General features: G+C 39.4%; 2 protein-coding genes across 3 annotated transcripts in view; both read left to right on the forward strand.

Annotated features, from left to right (window-relative positions):
* The window catches only part of LOC131427452 (sushi, von Willebrand factor type A, EGF and pentraxin domain-containing protein 1), a 100,766-nt gene that overhangs the window by 33,122 nt on the left and 40,508 nt on the right, over positions 1-27,136 (forward strand). For both annotated transcript variants that reach the window (XM_058590651.1, XM_058590650.1), the window contains exons 6-7: positions 24,737-24,919; positions 24,985-27,096. In XM_058590651.1, the coding sequence (XP_058446634.1) occupies positions 24,737-24,919; positions 24,985-27,096 (2,295 nt within the window). The remainder of the gene's footprint in view (positions 1-24,736; positions 24,920-24,984; positions 27,097-27,136) is intronic.
* Positions 12,828-18,930, forward strand: LOC131427453 (uncharacterized). Its single transcript, XM_058590652.1, has 2 exons — positions 12,828-17,495; positions 17,575-18,930. The coding sequence occupies exon 1, from the start codon at positions 16,158-16,160 to the stop codon at positions 17,121-17,123; it is 966 nt and encodes a 321-aa protein (XP_058446635.1). The 5' UTR covers positions 12,828-16,157; the 3' UTR covers positions 17,124-17,495; positions 17,575-18,930.

Here is a 27,136-nt window from a genome sequence, read left to right on the forward strand (position 1 = left end):
CAACATCCGTTTACCAAATGAACTATTATGGCCACAACTCAAAAAGCAACTCAATTGAAAACAATTCTAACAAGGTAACACTTAACGCACGCAGTCTTTAATCTAACTCATCATATTTTCCACATTCGGTAATGATATGTAAAATATTTGGAATTTTTTTCTGGAAACATTCCAATTCAGTGTTTTATCAATTTTTTCGCCTTTGTTATTTTGAAAAGTTATACAAGAATGTGCATTTAATTTTCTCCGAGATGGCTGGATCGATTTTCACAAACTTAAATTCAAATGAAAGGTCTGATGATCCCATGGCTTGCTATTAAATTTTATTCAGATCGAACTTCTGGTTCGGGAGAAACGCACTCGATTTTCTCAGAGGCCGCTCACAGATTTTTTTAACATAGATATAAATGAATATATTATTTACTATATACTCCCATATCTTGCTATTTAATTTCATCCGGATCCTACTTCCGGTTTTGAAATAATGAGCTAAAATGTGCAAAAAATTGAAACAACTGTGCATTCGATTTTCTCAGAGACTGCTCGACCAATTTTTACATGCTTAGGTTCATATAAAAGATCTTCAACTCCTGTAGAACCGTCTCGAATTTTAATCAGATATGGATTCCACTTCCGAAACTACAGGGTTTTCAAATTTCTAGAGTTTTATACATGACAATTTTTTCAATTGTGCAGATCTTAAGTTAGTGACTAAACACATTCATATAGGGATTTTCATTTCCGCTTCCTAAAGCACCAGAGAAATTCCGGAAATAATTCCAATTTCAAAGAATCGGCTAGACCGATTTTCACTAACTTAGATTTGAATGAATGGTGTTTTAGTCCCAAACGCTGATGTAGAATTGTATTGGGCTTCCGGTTTCCGTTTTCGGAATTACAGGGTGAAATGTGCATGTAATTGTGACCCGTCATTCTGAGAAACGTTGCCTAAAACGGAAAAACTCTTTTAAATTTGGCTCAAAACTGCTTAAATTTGTTGTTCATGTTAGTCGCTGGCCAAACGAAGTGATTTCGGATATACCGATTCCTAGTTTCCGGTTTCAGAAGTTCCGGAAGTAGTGGTCAAATCAGCTCTTTTAAATTTGGCTTGAAGCTGCTTCAATTTGTAGTTAATGATAGTCGCTGACCAATCGAAACAAATCCGGATATACCGGTTTCAGTTGTAGGTTTCAAAAGTTCCGGAAGTAACGGTCAAAAACCCAAAGACTCTCTTTATGTTCTCAGAAACGGCTAAATCAATATCAACAAACTTGGACTTAAATGAAAGGTTTTACGGTCTCATAGACTGATATTGACTTTTGTTTGGATGCGACATCCGGTGTATAAGATTTTAAAACGTAAAAAAGCGACAATACAATAAACCGAATAATTTTTCTAAGTTTGGCTCAGAAATGTTGATAAATTGAGAAAATTATGCCAGTTTATGCCCAAATAAACTTTTTTGTTCTAACATTTAGGGGTTTTTTGGTTTGTGCAAAAAAAGCACATATTTTGTTTCAAGTTTCTTTGCGTTTCGCCTTCGGCTCGTCAGTGCTTAAAGCAGTTCAAATTGAACTGTCATCTCCGCCTAGTAGTTCAATTTGAACCGCTAAGCAAAGCCTACAAAAGTTGTTTATATTCATGATTCAAAGTAAAGCTGAAAGCTGGATTCTCGAAAATCCGAGACGACATAATCTAATGATACTATTCTAGTTTTAAGTTAGTCGTTAATTAAGATTAGAAAATACCTTTGGCATCTTAGAGCTTAAGCAGTGTGCCTAAAAATATATTACATTATTGAATAAAAAAAACATGTTACATGAAAAAGGACCACTAGCTGGATTTAAACAAGTTTATCTATCTATATATATATTAAAATGCAGAGATCATTCTTTGTAGTCGCATCACTTAAGAACGGATGTACGGATTTACATGATTCTTTTTTTGTTTGATCAGTTTATACCTCCACCGGGTTTGTACATAAAAAAAATTAGAGAAATCCACCGGAAAAGTGGGAAAAATCCATAAAGTTGTTTTGTATGGAAAATGGAATTTTCCGTTGAAAAAGTCGCCTATGCTTGCTAGATCATCGGAAGGTGTTTGGCGTTGCTTAATGTTGTTAAAGTTGCTTAATGCCGTTTTTCATTGAAAAACACTGATGGCGTGGACTGCTCTGATTTTGCACTTTTGAGCAGAAATTCAGTATTCTGACGGTGTTTTATTGCCATTTCTGCTCGAAAGTGCAAAACCAGAGCAATCCATCAGTGTTTTTCAATGAAAAACGCCATAAGTGTTTGGCTGTCGAAGGAACGAATACTAGATCGTTGAAATAATCTTTTGGCGCGCAACGAGTTGTTTTGTGTGAAGTTTTCACATGCATACTTGATTCATATGATTCGTCATTCCGAGCCACGTGCTTAACTGCGTATTAACATTATTGCTTGCCGAATAATTTAATGATGGAACGCATATGAGTGTTCTAGCTATATCGTAAACAGGATCAAAAGTTCTGATATTGTTTTCCAGCAGATGCATTGTGATTAATGTTGGCCATCGTAGGCGTGAGTTGAACAAATCACATTATAGAACGATTAAAGATAGGATTCTGCTGTTTAAATAATGAGAGCAAACAAAGTGGTTTCCCTTGCATTTAGCATCCTGAAGTGCGTTCAATTGCATCGGGTAAATTCTGGTGGATTGGAATCCATTAGTTGTGAGATTTTATGCATTGACTCGAACGATAAGCTCCTCATGTTCACTTCGCTATAACAGCAGAATTGCACGTTATTTTCATACAAAACTTTCTGATATAGATTCTCAGTACCGAACTCCACCATTCGTTAATTGTATTTTGGGGTACTAAACGAAATGATGTGGTGTCGACTAATGCGACGACTATTGATACAACTATTAAACGAATGCAGTGTTCATGTAAAAGTTTATGGATACAATATTTAAAGGAACTTTAACTTGAACTTTCGAATGTCCAAGAATTATTCATTTTATCTTTCGATTTTTTAACAATATCAAACTAACTAGAGATTGTGAGAGGATACAGAATATGAAAAAAGCCATAGTACTCAAGGAAGAGTAAGGATTTGAAGATAAAGTGCGGAGAAGTTCGACGTAACAAGGTTCATTTAAGTGAGCAAAAGGTTTCTCGCATCTAAACTTTTACCTTCGAACTAAGCAATGCGAATCATCCGAGTCTCTGATATTTCAGTAATTTACTAAATAATTACTGACTGATCAGAAGTCATAAATTAAAAGTAAGAAAAAATTTTTATCGCTAAATTGTTAACGAATAATGGTTCCTGTGATTGTCACGCTACGAACATTCATCAAACACGACTAAATAATATCATCAGTGACGAACTACAAGTCGCGAGGGCAGCTTTTGTGAATTTGCGGAATCAATTTAAAGTAGTTATCTTTGTTATTTTTGCTTCACTTTTTATCCCATATGTCGAAACCATTAGTTTGAGAGAGATCTACAATCGTTGTTCGATGCACTGACTCAAAAGATGATATGATGACATTAACAGCATAAGACCTTTGACAATTTTACTGGCCGAAAATATAAATTCAAAAAAAAATCGGGCGAAACGAAGTTCGACGGGTCAGCTAGTATTTAATAAAATGATAATTTGAGCTTTCGAATGTTCAATAATTTCTCATTTCATCACTAAATTGTTAATCGAAAATTGATCCTGTGATTGTCATGCTACGAACATTCATCAAACAAGATTAAGTAATATCATCAGACTAGCGGTGAAGCAGCTAATGGACAACCGCTCAAAACAGGTTTATTCCTTCCGATAATCCAGTATTATTTACCATTAAATATTTTAACGTCTTCAGTCTACAATTAAACCTTACAATGATAAACAACAAGTCGCTTTTGGAAATTTACGGAATCAATTTCAAGTATTCATCTTGGTCATCTCTGCTCCATATGTCAAAACAATTAGTCTAATGTTCTACAAACAATCTCCGCGAAACAGCCATTGTTAAAAAACGCAATGGCAGTTTTCTCCACTATTGCTTGATGAATCGAAGAAAACATCAGTTTATTCAGAAAAAATGTGCCAAATAAATTTATATTTCTGTTTTGGATTTCTGCCCGAAGACAGCGAAGAAAACTGCTTTTGCGTTTTGCAACAATGGCTGTTTTCCTGAAAAGGTAAATTGCTCCATAAGAGAAATCATCAATCTCTGTTCAATGCACTGACTCAAAGGATAAGATGACGATGGGTGCATCCACTTAATTTTTCCGTAACAAAATCTTTTCACATGTTCATAATAATTTTGTATGATATTTTTTTTTCGGGCCGAAGTTAATGTGTTGGATACGAATTCGTCGCAATTCTTTTATTTTAGGCTAAATAATCAGTGAAATAATGGAATAAAACATTTCCGTTTGACAATTCTGCTGTCAGGGAAGATAAATTTAACAAAAAAATTCAAGCGAGACGAAGTTCGACGGGTCAGCTAGTTATTATTATTATTTGGCGGTTCAATGCATAAGGCCATCGTCCAAGTACCATGCGCGCGGGTGGTTTTAGGAAATTTTCGATGGAAATTTAGAAAAAATTGATAAAACCAAAAACATACAGACCTTTGAAATACTTTTATCTATCTACAGGGTGAAAATGGCTGGAAAATTCGAAGGATTTTCCGAGTCTTATCGAAAATAGCACTGAAAAAATGAGCTTTTTTAGTAATTTTTCAAAATTATTTGAAAAAATAATTCGATGGAATGAAATTTTTTTTTTCAAAACAACCTTATGCTGGCAACAAGGATCACATTCGGAAACATTTTTGGAAAACCTTTTCATGCTTTTCATGGAAAATCAATGAATTTCATATAACCGATTTCGTGGAAATTTTTGAATCTATGGATTATCTATGAAAAGCGTGAAAAGGTTTTCCAAAAATGTGTCCGAATGTAATCTTTGTATCCACCAGATAATTGTGAAAGATCACAAAAACACTCATTTTTCAGAGCTATTTTTGATAAGATTCGGAAAATCTTCCGAATTTTCCAGCTATTTTCACCCTGTAGATAGATAAAGTATTTCAAAGGTCTGTATGTTTTTGGTTTTGGCAAATTTTTCAAAATTTCCATCGCAAATTTCCTAAAACCACCCGCGCGCATGGTACTTGGACGATGGCCATAATCAGTTATCGTATGTTCGAGCCTCGATCTGGAAGGGATCTTAGTGTGAGTAGGACCGTATCACCACCCATGCAATGGTTCTGTACGTTATGAATCGGCTGCGAAGTCTGTTGAAACATAAGGTAAAATTCCCCAAAAGGAATGTAATACCAAGACTTTTACTTTGGCTGTATTTAGTGCCGCCTTTTAACTTTTTGATTGTTTACCATGCGGACTTAATATTTAAAAGCAGCTTCTTCGTTATGAGCAACATATTCTCGTAAAGTTTTTATGTGCCATGTCAGCATTTCTTATGACACCTTAATCGCCCCTCTCAACTTGCTTAAAAGTTGTAATATTGTTTTAGGTTGATCGTCACCTAAAGTTAACGAAAAAGCTCTATCGTTACCAAGTAAACGTTTTCCGTCTTTTGCTTAAATGCTTTCTCTAATGATCATTCAACCTCTTTGTTCAACTGTTACTGTTGTTATTATGTTCATTTCATATGTTCGTATGTTTTCCCCTTCAAGCCGCACCAACTATCGAGTAATTGAGTAACCTGTTTAGAACTAAAAGACACTACTTTCGCTCCGAGCGAGAACCAATCCTAAATGTTAGGGGCTTCAAATGCATTGTTGTGACGCTTGGGCAAACAAAGATACTATGCAGTGAATTTGTAGACAAATCTAGATATTTAACAAAGTAATTCAGGTGTTGTGAATCTAATGAGTAGAGAAAACTTTTCGCATTCCACTAGCTAAGAATGATATATACAATGAATCTAGATATTCACTATTCTGCTCGATCGAGTCCTTAGAAATGTTACAGAAGAAAACTGTAGTGTAGCATTTGAAATTTGGAAATGAAAAAATATGTCGGTTTTCTAACGTGCTACCGTATTATCTATTCAGTAGAGCAAACAGAAAAAATGTACGCAAATGTGACATTGATTAGTGTAATAAATTCATTGCCGCAATCTCTAATACTTGTTTCATTTTCATTTTGTTTTCCGTCGGCTCGTCTTTTATTGGCACATCATGTTCGACTGAGAGTTTCATGAGCAACAGTCACTAAACGAAATAAAACTACTAAAAAAAAAACAAAATGCAATCAATGAGAAGAAGAATGCAAAATGAATAACGTTGGCGAGTATTAGCGATTAGCGGTGGTGAAGATTGGTTGATTAGTCAAGTGGGAAGTATTGCTGTACTGGTTAGGATTCCTTACGCGACTCGGTTGCAGTGGTGTTGGCTTTCTTTTACCGATCGGAGCTTTACGGGATTCTGCTCTTTCCATTTTGCAATCTTCTTCTCTATATGTTTGTTTTCGGTTTGACGTTTTTTGAAGTATCACAATCCTTATATGCGCCGAATCCAATTTATTCCACCTGTAATCGTTGGCGTCTTTTTGAAAATAACGAGTAAATTTAAAAGGTTGATAAATCTGACTGGCAAACTATAATATGTATATGTATATGGCATCATTTATAATATGTATATGTTGAGGTGTGTCTAATGACCATATTTCAATGATACTTGTTTAATCTATTCGGTACAAAAATAAATGTTTTGACGTTGTCTGCACTCGGCTTCTAGTCTGATTTTTATCGTACGAAGCTCTCTGATATTCCAAATCGAACCAATACTTCCGCTGGTTGCCAGTAGGATATTTAACACATCTGTGGTTAGCCCGAATAGAAATAGTTTAGAATGCTCAACGCCCCAAATTCATAAATTAGTTGAATTTGCGAGCAGTTTTCTGTGGGCTTTTGTATGTTCAAACTAAAGTAACATTTTTTTTGTTGACTTATCATTCATTGCTATTCATCTATGCGGGCTGTGAAATCTGCAGCCACAAAGAGTATGGCGACAAAAGTTTTCGATTTAAATCGATGTCTCGGACTGGTTAAATCCTTTCCATTTTCGTTCCGTACAATATGGTGGCTCTTCATCATTCAGTAATAGCCGAGAAGGTTGTGTATAGAAGCGTACAGTTTAATAACGCTGGTTGGTTTACACGCGTTAAATACGACAACGGTTGAACTACAGGTAGAGACCTGTTGGCAGCAGCCGTTAAAACGTATAGTCGTGCTGCATAAGAGAGCCCTAGTGCTGGGCCAAGCTGGTGAAGGAAACAACAAAGGGCGTTTCCCAAACTCTACCCAGGCCGCAATATACAGCCACAAGTGCTGAGCAGGAGAGTGCAAAGGCACATCGAAGAGGAAGAGTGCAAAGGCACATAGAAGCAGGAGAGTGCAAAGGCACACCGGTGCGAAGGCACTTCGGTGCAGAAGCATATCGGTGCGGAGCACTAGGAAGAAGGAGACAAGACAACTCGGTCTTTCCACTGCCATACAACACGCAGGTATACACCGGTGACCTGCGCTGGTTACAGCTGGCGAAGACGAAAGCAAATCGGAATTCGAGTGGTGCTGGATGTCAGGTAGCAGTAGCATCACATCCAACAATCAGCATCCAACAAGAACATCTAGAGCAACGAGGATCTACACGGCAGTGCAACGGAGATAGACAACAATTTCAAGGTAGAAGTTTTTTCTTTTCCTTTTGATTGAGTACTGTGTAGTGTTGGTTTCAAATTTTATTTTAAAGTTTAGTTAAAAATTTTAATGTAATGGATGAATCCATGGACGTAAATCCTAGCATGAATCCGATACCCCCACGAACGAAAAAATATCAGGAGAGCTCTTCTGGGCCTTGGATAGTCTTTTTTAGACGTATATCAAAGCCATTAAACATTTTTCAAATTAATAAAGGTTTGACATCACGATACTCTTCAATCAAAGAGATCATAAAAGTAAATAACGATAAAATTCGTGTTGTGGTAAATAATTTGAAACACGCGAATGATATTGTCTCTTCGGAACATTTCAATAAAGAGTATAAAGTTTACATACCCTCCAAAGATGTCGAAATTGACGGTGTTGTTACCGAAGCGAGTCTTTCGGTAGATGATTCACTCAAGCATGGTGTTGGTCGTTTCAAGAACTCTATGCTTGAGGGTGTGAAAATACTGGAGTGCAAACAACTGTACTCAGTAGTTCATGAAGAGGAAAAAAAAGTTTATCGCCCATCAGACTCGTTTCGAGTGACATTTGCCGGGTCTGCGTTGCCGTCCCATGTCTATGTCGATAAAATTCGCCTCCCTGTTCGGCTTTTTGTTCCAAATGTAATGAATTGTACGAACTGCAAAAAATTCGGCCACACAGCTACTTACTGTAGTAATAAACCAAAATGTATTAAGTGTGAAGGGCCTCATAAAGATAATGATTGCAACAAGGAAATTGAAAAATGTATTTATTGTGGGAATAGTCCTCATGATGATATTTCAGTATGCACTGCATTTAAAGTGCACAAAGACAAAATTAAGCTTTCTTTAAAAGCACGGTCTAAGCGCACATATGCAGAAATGCTTAAAACGGTCATTGATGTCCCCCCTTTGGAAACCGAAAACGGGTTTTCAAATCTAGAGGAACCAGAGGACTCTGACTCTGACGAAAATAGTGAAGGTAATTCGTTTATCACTACCCAAGGGTCAGTTAAGAGAAAGAAGTCTTCCTCCAAATTACCAAGAAAGACACCTAAAATTTCATCTTCAAAAAAAGATCCCCGTGTTAAACAAAAAAAGTCAAAACCAAAGACTGTGCCTCCTGGTTTGTCAAATTCACAAACCAATCCAGGATCTAGTACAGAAAAAGATAATAATCCAGTGGGCTCCATTTCACAGCCACCAACAGGATTACTGAAGTTTTCGGAAATTGTTGAATGGATTTTCTCAGCATTCAATATATCTGAACCCTTAAAGACCCTCATAATGGCATTCCTTCCAATAGCTAGAACCTTTTTGAAGCAGTTATCAGCTCAATGGCCAATTGTCTCAGGTTTTGTATCTTTTGATGGATAATTTATCACCCGTCGCAAATGATACAATCACTGTCCTGCAGTGGAATTGTCGAAGCATCATGCCAAAACTTGATTCATTTAAAATATTATTGCATAGTCAAAAATGTGATGTATTTGCTTTATGCGAAACATGGCTTACTTCAAACATAGCTTTAAATTTTAATGATTTTAACATTATACGTCTCGATAGAGACTCTCCGTATGGTGGAGTGCTTTTGGGAATTAAGAAATGCTATTCCTTTTATAGATTAAACATCCCTTCAACTTCTAGTATAGAAGTTGTTGCTTGCCAAATAAACATTAAAGGCAAAGATGTTTGCATAGCTTCGGTTTATATTCCTCCAAAAGCACAAGTTGGACAGCAACAGCTTAATGAAATGGTTGAAGCCCTTCCTGCACCACGATTGATTCTGGGGGATTTAAATTCGCACGGTATTATGTGGGGTTCCGTTTACAATGATAGCAGATCATCTTTAATACAAAACATTTGTGACAATTTTAGCATGACGGTATTAAATATGGGTAGCATGACACGGATCCCAAGACCTCCGGCACGCCCAAGTGCATTAGATCTATCTCTTTGCTCAACATCAATTCGACTAGATTGCACCTGGAAAATACTGCCTGATTTACACGGTAGCGATCATCTACCAATCATCATCTCAATTAGCAGTAGCAATTGCATTGCTACTTCCGCTAGTATTCCATATGATTTGACAAAAAATATCGACTGGATTAAATACCAAAGTAGTATCTCTAGTATTTTGAATTCAATGGAAGAGCTCCCTCCACTTGAAGAATATGACTTCCTCATTTGTTCGATTCTGGAAGCAGCAGAACAATCCCAAACTAAACGCTTTCCTGGGCCAACGATTAACAGAAGGCCTCCCAACCCCTGGTGGGACAAAGAGTGCTCAGAGGCTAAACTCGCAAAACAAAATGCTTGCAAGACGTTTCTAAAACGGGGAGGAGGAACTCCTCAGAATTTTGAAAAACTTATGGTTTTAGAAACCAAGTACAAGAGCATACTTCGAGCCAAAAAATGTAGCTATTGGAGACATTTTGTCGAAGGTTTGTCAAGAGATACCTCAATGAGCACTCTTTGGAACACGGCCAGACGAATGAGGAATCGTAACGTGGGCAATGAGAGTGATGAATACTCGAACCGATGGATATTTGACTTTGCTAGGAAAGTTTGCCCAGATTCTGTTCCTACGCAGAGCATTATACGGGAATCTCCTCCAAATAATGGTTTTATTAATAACCCATTTTCAATTATGGAATTTTCTATAGCACTCTTGTCTTGTAACAATAACGCTCCAGGGTTGGACAGAATTAAATTCAACTTGGTGAAGAATCTGCCCAACCTCGCAAAAAGACGTTTGTTGGAATTGTTCAACAAGTTTCTTGAGCAAAATATTGTTCCACCTGACTGGAGACAAGTGAAAGTTATCGCCATTCAAAAACCGGGGAAACCAGCTTCCAATCACAACTCATATAGACCCATTGCGATGTTGTCCTGCATCAGAAAATTGTTCGAAAAAATTATTCTACGACGTCTCGACACTTGGGTCGAGACGAACGGTTTGTTGTCAGATACTCAGTTTGGCTTCCGTAGAAATAAAGGGACGAATGATTGCCTTGCATTACTTTCGTCTGACATCCAAATTGCCTTCGCTCAAAAGCAACAAATGGCATCTGTATTTTTAGACATTAAAGGAGCATTTGATTCAGTTTCCATTGATGTTCTTTCAGACAAGCTTCACCAAAATGGACTCCCAGCGGTTATAAATAATTATTTGCACAACCTTTTGTCAGAGAAACACATGCATTTTTCACATGGCGATTTGGCAACACTCAGAAATAGTTACATGGGTCTCCCGCAAGGCTCATGCCTCAGTCCGCTCCTCTATAATTTTTACGTAAATGACATTGACAGCTGTCTAGTAACCCCATGCACACTAAGACAATTGGCAGATGATGGCGTGGTTTCAGTTACTGGACCCAAAGCTATTGATCTGCATAAATCATTGCAAGATACCTTAGATAACTTGTCCGATTGGGCTGTTCATCTTGGTATCGAATTCTCTGCGGAGAAAACAGAGTTAGTCGTCTTTTCAAGAAAGCATGATCCCGCGCAGCTTCAGCTTCATATGATGGGAAGAATGATCCAACAGGTTTTAACTTTTAAATACCTCGGGGTGTGGTTCGATTCCAAATGCACGTGGGGAGGACACATTAGGTTTCTGATAACAAAATGCCAACAAAGAGTAAATTTTCTTCGAACAATAACAGGATCTTGGTGGGGTGCTCATCCGGAAGATCTAATAAAATTGTATCAGACAACGATACTTTCAGTGATGGAATATGGATGCGTTTGCTTTCGTTCCGCTGCAAACTCTCATATTATCAAACTGGAGCGAATTCAGTATCGTTGTTTGCGAATTGCTTTAGGGTGCATGCATTCGACACATACAATGAGTCTTGAAGTTCTGGCGGGAGTTCTTCCATTAAAAGATCGATTTTGGGAGCTTTCATCACGCCTGCTAATAAGATGTGAGGTGCTGAATCCCATGGTAATTAATAATTTCGAACGACTAGTCGAGCTTCGATCTCAAACAAAATTCATGACAGTATATTTTAACCATATGTCACAGGAAATCAACCCTTCAAGATATATTCCTATCCGTGTCAGCCTCCTAAATGTCCCTGACTCAACTTTATTTTTCGATACATCCATGCAGCGCGAAGTGCGTGGAATCCCGGATCATCTACGTTCGACGGAAATCCCAAAAATATTTTCAAGTAAGTTCAGGCATATTGACTCTGAGAAAATGTTTTACACGGACGGATCGCGAATTGAAGAAGCGACAGGGTTTGGTATGTTCAACAATAATGTTTCGGCCTCATTTAGGCTTCAAGAACCTGCATCTGTTTATATAGCAGAGCTAGCAGCAGTTCATTATAGTTTGAGTGTAATCGTCACATTAATTCCAAACCATTATTTCCTCTTCACAGATAGTCTGAGTGCAATTGAAGCCATTCGCTCAAACATGACTGGCAAGACTGAACCGTTTTTCCTGGGCAAAATAAAACAGTGCCTGAACGACATATTGAACAATAATTATCTAATCACTATAGTCTGGGTCCCGGCTCATTGCTCCATTCCTGGCAATGAAAGAGCCGATATTTTAGCCAAACGTGGTGCTATTGAGGGTGAAATTTATGAGAGACCAATTGCTTTCAACGAATTCTATAGCTCGTCTCGCCAAAGAACACTTGCCAGCTGGCAAGCTTCTTGGGATAAAGATGATCTGGGTCGGTGGATGCACTCAATTATTCCGAAAATATCGACAAAGGCATGGTTCAGGGGACTGGATGTGAGTAGAGATTTCATTCGTGTGATGTCCAGACTCATGTCCAATCACTACACGTTAGATGCACATCTCCTTCGAATTGGGCTCTCCGAGACTAATCATTGTGCTTGTGGCGAAGGTTATCGAGATATTGATCATGTCGTTTGGACATGCGTGGAGTATCGTGATGTCAGATCTCAACTAATAAATTCTTTGCGTACCCAAGGTAGACTATCCAATATCCCAGTTCGAGACATTCTTGCTTGTCGTGACCTTTCATACATGAAACTTATTTATCATTTCATAAAGAAAACTGGAGTTTCAATTTAATAAAGGCCCCTTTCAAGACTTAGTTCTGATCCCAGCTGCGTCCATGAGTTCAACCAATAGCTAAATTAGAATAAAAATAATGTAATGATACAAACAAACTCGAAACAGTTTATGAAATTATTAACAAAATGTCTGAAAATAACAGCTTATTTTATAATTTATAGAAGTTAATCGTTTGGTTCAAATAATATTTCCGAGTAGATTTCATAATTAATGACGAGTTACCTAAGATGATATTTAAGTAATAAGAGAATATGTTTTAATAAATGCAAAACGTTGTGACTATGTTAGAATTAAATTAGGATAAGAATATTATGTAAAAGTGATGCTACGGCGAAGAAAAACTTATATAAACTGCCTTAAGAAATAAACGTATTTATGAAAAAAAAATATGGTGGCTCCAGCAAGAATTTGTTAACGGATTTCACGTAGGTTGTGTCATCCATGATTCTGATGTTTGAATTTCCAGAAAGCATATCGCATCGTACAACTTTCGAACTCTGAGCCTAATCGATGCTTCTTAGGAATGCATTCTGACTACATCTGTTTCTTATAGGTACAAAAATTCAGCGTTCTTTAGAACGCAGAACATTTGATTTCGAAGAACCAACTTTTTTGACAACTTTTCGCACTGAAATTTTCTTCTTCTGTTTGAACGGTTTTCGCACACGTTTTTGCAAATGGGGGTTAGCAGAATCTTTTAACAGATATCCGGTTTATATTCAAAGTTGTCATCTTTTTTGAACTTGCTGTTTGCTCTTCGCACGACTTTTAAGACTAATTCACGTAAAATGCCTCGAGCGTGCGTACTTGAAAATCTCTCATATCTTAGCTCACAATTCGATATATTCGTGTTGTCACTTCTAGACTATCAGGAATCAGAATCAGAACAAATTGGCTCAAATGGCACGTTCCCCTTGATATTTGGAGATTTGTGCCTTGCCATCAATTTGTTTTTAGCATAATTTTCCCGATATATAAGAGGGAAGGATTGAAAGGAAATTGTAAGGGTTGGACTAGGAGGATGGGAAAAATTGACGACACAAAAACACATAAAAGCAAAAGTAAATTCTGCACCCCTAAGGGATGCCGAACAATCTGCTGAGGATCACATTTAGTGGAAGCAGAAGTAAATTCTGAACCTCTACGAGGTCCCGAACAGTCTGCTGTTAATAAAACCTCCAACCCCCGAGAGGATTTAGAGATCTTACAAAAGCGACACCATTCTGCACTCCCGGAAGAATGCAGAACGATTCGCAGTATGTAAGAGCAGAAGTAAACTCGGTACCCCCAAAGGATGCCAAACAATCTGCTAAACCTTATTTAAGGTGAATACAGAAGGGATTCATTCACTCCAGGAAGAACGATGAACCCTTCTGACTATAGCTCCTTACCACATTGGGTGAGAAACGAGAGAATATTCTTCAATTTTAGCTCCGCATACACAGACTCAACCATGTATGGAGAACCAAAAACCCGGATACGTAGCTGTGTCAATGCGGGACAATTACATATCAGATGATATGAAGTACCATAATCGCATTCACACAAATCACACGAATAATACTCAGCACGTTGAATAGTAGCCATGTGATAATTGAGTTTGCAATGTCCAGTCAGAGCTCTGATTAGAATACTGCAATGATGCTTGGAGAAATGCAGTAGACACTTTGACATTTTCAGATTTAAATCTGGTAGAAATGCTTTTGTCTGAGCGCAAGTTTGCAAGCTGCGCCAGTAGCTGGCATGTTTGGATGCAGCCCAAGAACGAATCTTGTGCTTTATCCAACTAGTTGAAAGTGGTAAAGTTGGTTCAGGACCAACGAAATCATTCGTTGCACCAGCTCTAGCCAACTCATCAGCCCATTCATTTCCAGTAATACCAGAATGGCCGGGTACCCATAAGAAGTAAACAGCATTTGAAATGATGAGGTCTTCAATTTGAGTTCGACATGCGATCACTAGATTCGACCGTGAGTCATTCGAACTGAGTGCTTTTAAGGCTGCCTGACTGTTGGAACAAAAATAAATTCGTTTACCACAGATCCTCTGCTGAAGTGCCGATTGTACTCCACACAGAATCGCGTAGATTTCTGCTTGGAACACAGTACAGTATCTACCAAGTGAATGAGACTGCTCCAGCCTCATTTCACGACAGTAGACACCAGCACCAGCACGACCATTCAACAGAGAACCGTCCGTATAACAAACTATGTGTTCATCAAGTTGTCGTTCCAGACAACCAGACAACCATTCCTCACGAAGAGGATAGCTCACATTGAATGTTTTGAAAGGAAAACTGCATGTGAGAGTTAGGTCACTAGGAGCGAGTAAATACTCATCCCACGTAACCATTTGAGACCACAAGCGAGTGGGGCTAGTAGCATAGTTTATAGGGTTACTGTTCCAAAGCCCTGTAACCTTAAGACGGTATGCACAAGATAATGCTTCTTGTTTTAGGAACACATGTAGTGGTTTAATGCACAGTAGCGCCTCTAGAGCAGCAGTAGGAGTTGTCGTGAATGCTCCTGTCATCGCCATTAGGACCATCCTTTGGAGATGATTTAGCTTTGACTGAACTGTCGCGACTTCTCCTTTCTGCCACCATACAAGACATCCATATGCTAAAATTGGTCTAACAATAGTTGTGTAGATCCAATGAATATATCTGGGTTTGAGTCCCCATGATTTTCCAAAAGCTCGTCTGCATTGGCCGAAAGCCATGCAAGCTCTTTTAATTCTGAAGTCAATGTGAGCAGACCAATTCAGTTTTGAGTCAAGAATAACCCCGACGTATTTAGCTTGTTCGACCACAGCCACATCTGAACCAAAGAACTGCAACGGACGAGCTCCTGTGATTATCCCACGATGAGTGAAAAGCACCATTGATGTTTTGCCCGGATTTATAGATAATCCAACCTGACAACACCATTGTTCAACAGATCGCAGGGCTTGCTGCATTAAATCGAAGAGAGTGTTAATGCTTATACCGGTCATCAATATATGATAATCGTCGGCAAAACCATAAGTCGGAAATCCAAGGTTATTAAGTTTCCTTAACAAACCATCAGCGACTAGGTTCCATAAAAGTGGGGATAGTACACCACCTTGAGGACACCCACAAACACTCAGTTTTCTAATCTCTGCTTGCCGAAGCGATGAACAAAGAAGTCGATTGCTAAGCATTGCGTGTATCCAATTTGTGATACTTGAAGATATGCCATGACCAAGGGCTGCTTCCAGAATTGAATTGAAAGACACGTTATCAAAAGCACCTTCAATATCTAGGAAAAGAGTTCGTGCTCGCATCTCAGCCAACGCAGTCGAAAATCGTTTGCGGTCGAAGCAAAAGAAACAAAGACAAACAGTGCAGTGAACAATAGAGTGTACGGAATGGTCAAATACGATTTAACAAAGCCTAAAACTTGGCCAACAAGGCCAAATTCAATTTGTATAGATTTCAAGCGTTGCAAAGTTAGACCAGCAGCAAATGAAATTGAAATCTTACTTAAAGAACGAATGCATCTAGACGCTAATAATGTAACTGAGATTCAATTCAACAAGGCGTCTAACTGTGTGTACATTATGTTTAAACGTGAAAGCGATGCAATTGCATTCGCTTCGGTTAACAACGAGGTGCACAGCGTTGAGTGTGACAACATTAAATACAAAATTCCTGTGCACATGGTGGACAATGCCATACAAGTACGCGTGCATGACCTTCCCCCGCAGTCCACCGATGAGTATGTTCGGGAAAGTATGTCGCAGTACGGTGAAGTTCTTTCCATCGAAAGGGAAGTATGGCAGAATTTTTTTCCGGGTATCCGGAATGGCGTGCGAGAGGTACGTATGCAACTACGTAAAGCAATTCCATCTTACATCATTTGTAATCAAGACGGGAAACATCCGTGTAAAACGCTGATTACGTATGAAAATCAACTGGTTACATGTCAGTTTTGTGAACAACCTGCACACTACGGTAAACCTTGCACTGAAACTGCGAAAAGAACATCTTCAACAAAAGACAAGGTCAACCGTTCAACAACGAAAACTAGTGAGCGTAGTACTCCTGTTTCACCATCAAACCAACCAACAACTGCAACCAATGTACAACAAGGCGCTCCTACAGCAACTAGCAACGAGCTCAAGACTGCGAACAACAAGGAAAACGAAAAGAAGACGGAAATCAACAACAAAACAACCGATGCGGCAATGGAGGACGAGACGAGCCACGAACAAAGTGCCCCTCAACCCTCGCGGAAGGGAAATGGAAGCTCTTCTCCTCCTAGAAAAAGAGTGACAACGAGATCCACTTCGAAAAATTATTTATTTAAAAAATCGGCTAATTCGGCCACGTAAAGCTTGTACGCAAATAGGCCTGAATAAAAAACATCTTTTAAATAAAAAAAAAAATATCTAGGAAAACTCCCAAGCAAGATTGCTTTTGTGAGAAAGCTTTTTCAATGTTGTACACAACATCATGTAACAGGGTTGTAGTGGACTTTCCACGTTGGTAAGCATGTTGCATTCCATGTAGCGGATGCACACCCAAACTAACATTCCTGATATAGTGATCTACTATGCGAATCTACTGTTTTAAGAAGAAATGAGCTTAGACTGATAGGCCTGAAACTCTTCGCTTCCTCATAAGTGTCGCGACCGCCTTTGGGAATAAATTTGACAATTATTTCCTGCCAAGCTCTTTGAATATATCCTGTCGCAAGACTAAAAGTAAGTATTTTTTTCAAAACATGTTTGAAATGTTCATACCCTTTCTGCAGTAACACTGGGAAAACTCCATCCTTTCCAGGAGACTTGTAAGGAGCAAAACTCTCAACTGCCCATTTGACCGATTCAATCGTCACAACGCTTCGAGCAAGGGCCCAAGAATCGTAACTACCTGAAAAAGTCTCGGGAAGAGCTGTCGGTGATGGATCCATACATCCTGGAAAGTGAGTGTTAAAAAGATAGTGAAGTACATCACCTTCATCAGACAAGTGTTCACCATCTGAAGTTCTTAAGAAACTGACATTAAAGTCCTTAGACTTCGAAAGTAACTTATTTAATCTGCTAGCCTCGTTGGGACTAGAGACATTTGTGCAGAGGCTTTACCAACCACTTCGCTCAGACGATCGAAGAGCATTTTTGTAAGCCCTTCGAGCCGACACGAATGCCTCCGACCCATCTCTGCGTCGGTGGTTCCAAGCTCTTCTGCATAGTTTCCTTAGTCTAGCAAGTTCAGCATTCCACCAAGGAGTTCCTCTAGTAGCTCGCACAATCCGAAGTGGACAAGCCTCTTCATATGCTGCAACTATGAGTGAGTTTGTCTCGTCGACAACATTTTCCAAATCATTTGGTGTTTCAATTGTTGGTTGGTACCCGTAAAATCTAGTCGCCAAGCCCTCTTCATAGAGGTCCCAGTTTGTAGATTTGGGATTACGATATGTGATAATATCAAATTTAACGTTTGAATGATCAAAGAAGATGTACTTATGATCAGACAACGAAGGTTCGAGCTCATCGGAGACGAGCCAATTCACCAACTCATGCGCAATTCTATCAGAGCAGAGAGTTACGTCCAAAACCTCCTCTCTTCCAGCTCTCGCAAAAGTTGGACGGTTTCCTTCATTGACTATGTGCAGGTTTGTACTGCTCACAAATTCCATCATATCAGAGCCCCTCAAATTTATATCTGTGCTGCCCCAAATGATATGGTGAGCATTTATGTCACTGCCAATTACAAGCGGTAAATCACTTTTGCAGCAGTATGATACAACCTTTTTGAAGTCATCGCTTGGCGAAGGTTGGTTATGCGGCAAATATGCCGAACAATAAACATATTTCCTGTCTATGCTATCAGTAGTCATACCAACTGTGACAGCACAAATATCCCGAGTTGTGAGCTCCGATATGAGAGAAACATCGAGAGCACTATTTGTAAGTATGCATGCTCGAGGCATTTCACGTGGATTAGTCATACCGGTCTTGTTGAAGGCAACAAAGACTGGGTTTAACAATTTTCCAACGTAGAAGTTTCCCTTTTGGAAATATGGTTCTTGAACCAAAGCTAAAGAAGCTTTACCTTCTTGCAGAAGTCTGGATAGATTCATAGTTGCTGTACGTTTATGCTGGAGATTGATTTGTGCCACTCTAACCATTATCAATTAAAGTAACGAACACTCCACCTCCAGCACTTACCGTACAACAACTACAAGAAACCAAATATATTGGCTTATAATCGCCTATAGCGAACCATGTAAGGATTTTTTTAAATGTTTTAATCATTTAAATCCCACGAGTTGCGAAGAAAGAAGTCGTCCACTGTGCCACAGCTTCGCTTAACACAGTAAGGGAAAATCCCAAGATATTCCGTTCACGACTGCATTGTTTAACCTCCTGCAGCCATTCAGTCATCGGCACGGAAATACACCTTGACTTAGGAATTCCTATTTTTGTGGCCTTTTACGACATGGAACAGGAAACCAGTGGATCAATTCTTGGTAAAAAATAATTCCGCCGGATGCCACACGGCTTACCTGTTTGGTGGACTTATACCACCGGTACAGGTGGACCGTAGCGTTATTCTTAGCCAGTTGGGAAACCGCTACCGACACTACACGGCTATCTAGGCTGCTCAGAGAGGGAAATTGACATTGATGGTCAACTTCCATGGATGGCCGAGCAGCCGGAAACTTTTTTGAACTTGCTGTTTGCTCTTCGCACGACTTTTAAGACTAATTCACGTAAAATGCCTCGAGCGTGCATACTTGAAAATCTCTCATACCTTAGCTCACAGTTCGATTTATTCGTTTTGTCACTTCTAGACTAACTATTGATAGCAGTGATGGTTATTGGTCATCATAATTGTTGCTTAGCCAACCTTCGTCGAGCCGAGACTTCACTAATTGACTAATGAACTGTTCAACTCAAATGGGTTTGTTCCCACTCTAATTGTCTATTTAGATATTGCCTCCGATGGACACAATAATAGTAAATAAATTAAAATAAAATGTAAATGTAAAGTGATGTAAATTATTATTTGGGGTAGCTCAGATATAAACTTGAGAGGCTATGAACTGATAGAGTTTGTGAGCAGGACAATAGTCAATGCATGAGATTGATTAGCTTATATGAAATCTGTAAGAGAGAAGGTTTTGGATGTTTTTTGGACTCTCTGCTCTGAAAGAATTCTTCATGAGTTGGTAAATAAGTACATCTTTTACGATCATTTGGTGTTTCCTTCGTCAGATATCGTGTTTCTAAATCAACAAACCTATATGAAGGGGACTTCGTGACTATGTTTTTCGGATACCTTCCAATAATTGAGTCATCATTTGATTTAAGTGATGTTGTTGATGAGACAAACTTACTTATAGTTGCAGCACATGGCTAGGCTTGTGGGAGGAATGCTGAGCTTGATAGATTGAGGAAATTATGCAGAACAGCTTGAAGTCACCTAGGCAGAGATAGATCAGAGACGTTCGCGTCAGGGCTTATAAGAGTGCCCTTCGATCATTAGGGCATTGAAAAGCTTTCAAATGGGGGACGGGTATAGCGTAATGGGTAAGTCGATGCCTTTCATGCAGCCCGGTTATAATTGAAACGGTTTCACATAGATATATATTGTTCGCACCATTAAACAAGGTCATAATTATTTTATTTATTCAAGTGGGGCTATAGTTTTCAGAGCTTTAAACTATGTTCATATTCGATGGAGTTTCCACTTGTTGCAATTGCGGCCTCCATGCGATTCCGGAACGTACACACCAAAAAAATTTGAATATTACAGGTGACTTAATTCCTCATACGATGTAATTCATAAAGACCTAATTTTTCGAATAACGGAAAATTTCATTTGTAATGACTTAATGTTAGAATAGCTTGAATTTTACTGGTTTCGACTGTAACTTGCATTCTGCTAGCAGATGCGCCTGTATGAATTTAAATGCACCTTTTACCAACCTAGCTGATGCATGCTTCTGTGGCTCAGTCAATTAACAGACGTACTTGCGATCCAATGATTCTCGGCTCAAGTCGCGGCGGTTGCTATCAGTATTCTTTTTTTATTTCAACGAATTTCATGCATGGAGTTTTAGACACGATAATTAATGTTCTTCCACGTGAATTTGCGTGAACAGCGACGCTCCATTTATGTGCATCTTATAAGATGTAAAATCACAGGAATTTTTTTAAGTGTGTACGGCATGTCCTAATGATGTAGCCTTTATCCGTTTATTTTCAGATACGGTTAAATTTGTTTTGGTTTGCTGTACTCGGGTGGCATTTAAGACAAGCCTTGACCTCCATGACGCGTCCAGCGGATTAAGATCGTGGCAAGGGCTGGATGGTGGCTACGAGAGCAGGTCATTTCGCAGAAAGCCATTTCGCCGAACGGGTCATTTCGCAGGAAAGGTCATTTTTTACGAAAGGCCTCTTGCATACAAACCTCTAACGAGGTCGGATAGCATACGAATCATCTGCCCTCAGTTATCGGAATATACCGCAAACAATTGTCTGATAGGTACACTAATAAAGTCAACAAGTTTTTTTGGGATTTCAGTTCTGAGGATCATGAACAAACCTACAAAAAATATTCAAGTATCTGGATAATTTCAGAAGTACGATTGTAAATCAACAAAACGGGAGTAAACATAATCATTTTTCATTTGTCTTTCTTTATCAATTCCAATCATGATATTAGGACTAATGAAGAATTCGGCGAAATTACCCTTTCGGTGAAATGACTTTCGGCAAAATGACTCTTTCGGCGAAATGACTCTTTCGGAGAAATGGCATTCGGCGAAATGGCTTTCGGTGAAATGGTTTTCGGTAGAATGGCTTTCGGCGAAATGACCCTGATCCGGTTGCTACATATCCTTTGCCCAGAACGGCAGATGCTTTCCAAGTGCGACTCGAGGTGTGGCATCGAGTCTGATTTAGTTGGAATACAACATTTGGCTTTGAGCCGTACTGTTCTTTGGATCCACAGAAGAGCAAACTTAGTTAAAATTTCGATATACACCTTTGTGCCACCAATCCCAATGCGATTACACTAGCAGAGAAGTTCAAGATTTTCTTTCATCGCTCGACTGGTAGCTTCTGAATGCGGTTGGTAATCATGAGAGTCTATTACCATGCTCTCGGCATCGACCCGAAACCTTCCTTTACGATCCATGCCGTAAAGTCACTGATCTCAAGTTCCTACGCCATTTACCTCATTTAACACACAGGATTCCCCAGAATATTTCTTCTAATGGCAGCGGAACCCAAGTTGATATTCGTGAACCTTTTATTTTTTAAGACACTTTTCACGGTCTACCGGGACACTCTCATCAAGCAAAGCCTTGGTATTACATTCCAGTAGTGGAATTTGACCAAACTTTCAGAGATTGCATCAAATATATTATTTAGTTTTTTTCCATGTTTTATTCAATTTCAATACCATATCCGATGGCACAAACCTTCTTTTTAACACTACTCATAAGGTCTTGTACAACGTTTGAACCAACATTTTGTTGCTCGGAAATCAATGTTTTCTTCATATCTACCTCTGATTTTGTTTCCTTAGGATGTTTCAGAAGTGCCTGGTTCATGATGGACTCTTCTATTGGCTACAGTTCCGGTGCGTTTAAGTTTTACGGTACGAAGTTATCTCTGTACCAATCGAAAACATCTTTCGAGTAATGGCACGAGGCTAAATTCGCGTTGCACGATTGTGTGACCTTACAAGTGGAAGTAGATACCTTCGGAGACCGTGCCTTCTGTTCGTACCGTTTGTCTCAAATGGAGTGCTTCGCTTTCCACATGAACAAAGTGATTGCCAAATCATGTATTTTTGGCAAATTTGGACCTCTTATACCTTATGATCAAAAAAGAACCGGAATTTTCATTTTAAAATTCCCGCGCTTGTCCTATCGGTAAACTTTTACTCTCTACGTTGGCAACACTTTTATACACATTCTGTCAAATTTTGATGCATATCGTACGATTAGTTTTTGTTTGGCGTCTATACAAAGAAGTTGAAAAATTTTCGTGTGGCGATTTTTATAATGGATGAAAATTTAGAACAACAGCTCGCCTTCGAAGCGCCATTCGGTCGATTGTTGTGCGATTTCGACGTCATATACATAGATCCACACCTCATCACCAGTTATGATGCATTCGATGAATGTGGGGTCACTATCTGCATTGGAAATCATCTTTTTGGCCACATCAACACGACGCTGTTTTTGAATGAAATTCAGCTTTTTTGGCACCAGCCGAGAAGCGACGCGTTTCAAACCCAAAACATCAGTTCAAATGTGTTCGGCTGATTCATAAGAGATGCCCAACAACACAGCAATCTCTTTAATCGGTACAGAACGATTTTGCAACACGATTTGCTTCGCCGATTCAATGTTTTCTTCAGTAACAGATGTTGTTGGGCGGCCAGCGATCTCATCATGATCCAAGCTTGTACGACCACCTTTGAAGCGTTTATACCACTCGTATACCTGTGTTTTTCCTAGACACGATTCACCAAAGGCCTTTTCTAACATTTTCAACGTTTCGGAACACTTAAATCCATTTGCAACACAAAATTTGATGCACGCACGTTGTTTTTTTCATCCATTATAAAAATCACCACACGAAAATTTTTCAACTTCTTTGTATAGACGCCAAACAAAAACTAATCGTACGATATGCGTCAAAATTTGACAGAATGTGTATAAAAGTGTTGCCAACGTTGAGAGAATAAAAGTTTACCGATTGGACAAGCGCGGGAATTTTAAAATGAAAATTCCGGTTCTTTTTTGATCATAAGGTATGTTCTAATGTCTTCCGGAACATCAAACTAATTATGGACAGTGAAAAACAGGGGTCGCGGAAGGTGCTGGAATTCTGCTTTTATGGGCGTCTCGGCATCAGCGTTGCCAGGTTATTTTTTCAAAAATCTGGCGAAAATCAAAAATTTATCTGGAATTGTCTGGGTCTACTATATACAAGAAAATTTTTGCCGGGCTTCATTTTCAGTGAGTAAAAAAAAAACAAAAAAAAGGTCTCCCTACCTATCGTATAGAGGAAAAAACCGTAAAGATCTAACGAGATCTGACAAAATCTAGGAAAATTTGAAAAATCTGGGAAAATTTGAAAAATCTGGCAAAAGATCTGGTTAGTTTGAGTGTCTGGCGAAACGAGAAAAATCTGGCATTTCCCAGACAAATCTGGCAACCTGGCAACGCTGCTCGGCATCCATAATGAGACTTTGCGGTTTTGTCAACATCTTTGTGTGGAGCTTCCGTGCCTGTGATTTTCTTGCCATATTCTGTCTTTCATTACGATTCGGTGTCTTTTAAACTTTCCTTACCGTAGACCGATATCGGTCGCCATTGATGGTAACAGCTCGTTCCTCCTGGTCTTCCAATGAATACGGCTCGAAGATACCGCTAGCCCACAAATCACATCAGATAGTCACGTTTTCGGCATGCAGAAATCGCTGGTGTTATTCGTGTGAATATTCGAAGTCTTAGTGCTTACAGTTTTGATAGATCTTCATCTAAAAAGATCGTCGAAAGCCATATTTTTTTCAAGCAGGTAATTAATAAACTTCCCATGCTGCTGATGATCTGCCGGCTTCATTGTTTTGTGTCTGAGATCAGTTTCCCCAAAACGTTCCTTTTCGTAGTCCATCCTCTTTAGGCAGATTATGTTCACGCATACTTCCGTAAAAAATTTAAATGGTTTAAATTCGAGTTTCTGTAGGTGAAAATCCATGGTTAAATTTGCCAAACCTTTGACAGTCCGATGTGTGAACAAACAGACAGCTCTCACAAGTGGTAAGTCTAATATAGTTATTCGAAAAAAAACAACAGATGGAGAATTTAAAATTTGCTACTTGTACCCTTCGACATTATGTGGGCATGTTGCCCATGGCTTAATATTTTTACAAAACATTTATACATGACAAGGTTCAACTGGAAAATTCCTTTCAGTGGTCACATCTGTACAGTGTCCATCCCCGGAGAATCCTCGCAACGGCAAGGCTATCTATACCAGCACCTCGTACAATTCGGTGGTCAGTTACGAATGCCGTTATGGGTATACTCTGGTAGGCGAGAGCTCTCGCCGTTGTGGAGCAGACAAGCGTTGGACCGGAGCACTTCCAGCGTGTAAAGGTTGTTCGATCCTTCTAGTCTGTTTCCTATGATCCCTAGTAATGAAATCAATTTTTGAATTCCAGAAATAAACTGTGGTCATCCGGGAACCTTGTATAACGGCTGGTTAGAAAACATCGAAAGCGGAACCGGACTCGGAGCAAGTATTATATTCCGATGTCATCCGGAAATGTTACTCGTTGGCAACACTTCCTCGGTATGTCAGATAGATGGACGGTGGCGATACCCTCTTCCACAGTGTCTGGCGCCGTGTGTTGTTCCTTCTATTTCCCAGGGTCAGGTGATACCCATCGAATTCGATGTTGACGTGAACGCAACGACGATTGTTCCTACCAGCGGAAGTAGTTCGAAGGTAAAGCACGGAACAGTGCTGGAAGTTATTTGCGATGAACACTACGAGTTTCCGTTCTCGTCATTATCACCACCCACATGTAACAATGGCACGTGGAGTGTTATTCCACGATGTGCTCCCGCACGGTGCAAGACTATGCCAAAGCCTCCTAAGTTTGGAATGGTGCTAGCTCCCAAGACAGAACATGGAATGAGGGCAAGATTTAAATGTAAAGATGGATACAACCTAACGGCTCCGGGCGGTAAAGAGCTAACAAATCCAAACGACTATGTACTGATTTGTTCGTTCGGAAACTGGACCGGTGAAACTCCTCTGTGTCAGGAGGTCTATTGTGCTTTTCCTGGATATATTCCAAACGGTAAAGTGTTGCTAGTAGGAAATATGGGACTATATGATTACAGACCGTACGTCAGAAAGGTAATCAACAATAAACAGATCATGTATGAATGTGATAAAGGGTACGTTATAGACACCGGGCCACCGGGTGCAACCTGTATTGGAGGCAAATGGAGCCCCAGAGAACTTCCGGCTTGTATCCCTGGCCAGCATCCCAGATTACGTTGGACTAGACGCCGTCGATCGATTGATTTGAGGCTTCGATTCAGTCGGTCCAATCATCTTAAGCAACACTATCGGTATTTAAAACGCAAACTCGATGAACACAATGAGTACAATAGGATGTACCCGATGCTGCAGCATGAAAGAGCAAAACGAGACCTAGCCTCTTACAGAGGTCAGATGCCTCATAAACGGCACTACAACTTCGACGATTTTCAGCATTATAGAGCAAAACGAAGCATTGAAGCAAATCGAAATGCTTTCCTAAGAAATGCATTCAAAACGGTTGTAATTCGGGAACGTCGAGAATTAACGGATGTGGAAAAAGCATACAACAAATATTACGAAAGGATCAAGGCCAAATACAGAAATTACGTACAGAACCTGTTGGGCTATAACAAAATGCGCCCTTTGCAGAAGAATCACAAGGTCCACGTGCAGGATGGAAGATGGTACACCACCGATCCAGAATCCGTGTCGAGAAACCGAGTAGTTCACAAAGCAAGGATCGGTGCCAATGACTTCGAGGATGAATCAACCACTAAAGAGCCGAGAGTTGTTAAAGCTAAAGTAAACAAATCCCGCGTGAAGCCTAACACTCCGGCGCCTATTGCTGTTCCCGATATAAATGAAAAGTCAACGTACAAATACGATTTCTACGACATTTCGGAAGGCAACCATTCGAGTCACCTTACGGAGAATGATATCTATTCGAACTATTTCCCACCTCCTCTGACTGGCAGATATCACACGAACTGGCAGTTTGCCTCCGAATTGGGTCCCAAGATACAGGGTCGTTCAGAGGACAACAATCGTTTCTACGTGCCGCTCCATCATAACCGTTCGGAGAAAAATCCTATTTCGACTGCTGCCCTTATGCAACAACTTCATTCACAAATCATCCGTAGAAAGCGTGATACCAAAGAGGTGTCAGTTTTATCAACGGAAGATACCAGACAAAAAGGACAGAGGAATAACCGGAAAAATGCTGGCGGCGTCGTGAACCAGACAGATGCTACCGGTGTAGAAGGGATAGACCCTGCCAAGAAAGCAAAGTTTAAGGGACCCTGTGAAGCACTGGCTAGCGAGAGTTATGCGCAACTGGAGATTGTGCGACCGGGTAAAGATCCTAATGAGACTTTTGGGCCGGGAACAATTGTTCGGGTTATCTGCGGAAAAGGCTATACATCGAATATGGTCAGTCCGAACGCAACATCGAAATGTGTACGAGGAAGGTGGAAGCCAATCAAACCCACTTGTAATATGAGTTAGTATATTTTGTAGCAGTTCATTTCTTTTCAATGTTT

The sequence above is a fragment of the Malaya genurostris genome, chromosome 2, assembly GCF_030247185.1.
Source record: "Malaya genurostris strain Urasoe2022 chromosome 2, Malgen_1.1, whole genome shotgun sequence".
Taxonomy (NCBI): domain Eukaryota; kingdom Metazoa; phylum Arthropoda; class Insecta; order Diptera; family Culicidae; genus Malaya; species Malaya genurostris.

Excerpts from the sequence above, each read along its gene's own strand:
- LOC131427453 (XM_058590652.1), top strand. The coding sequence starts at position 16,158 with ATGGTCAAATACGATTTAACAAAGCCTAAAACTTGGCCAACAAGGCCA.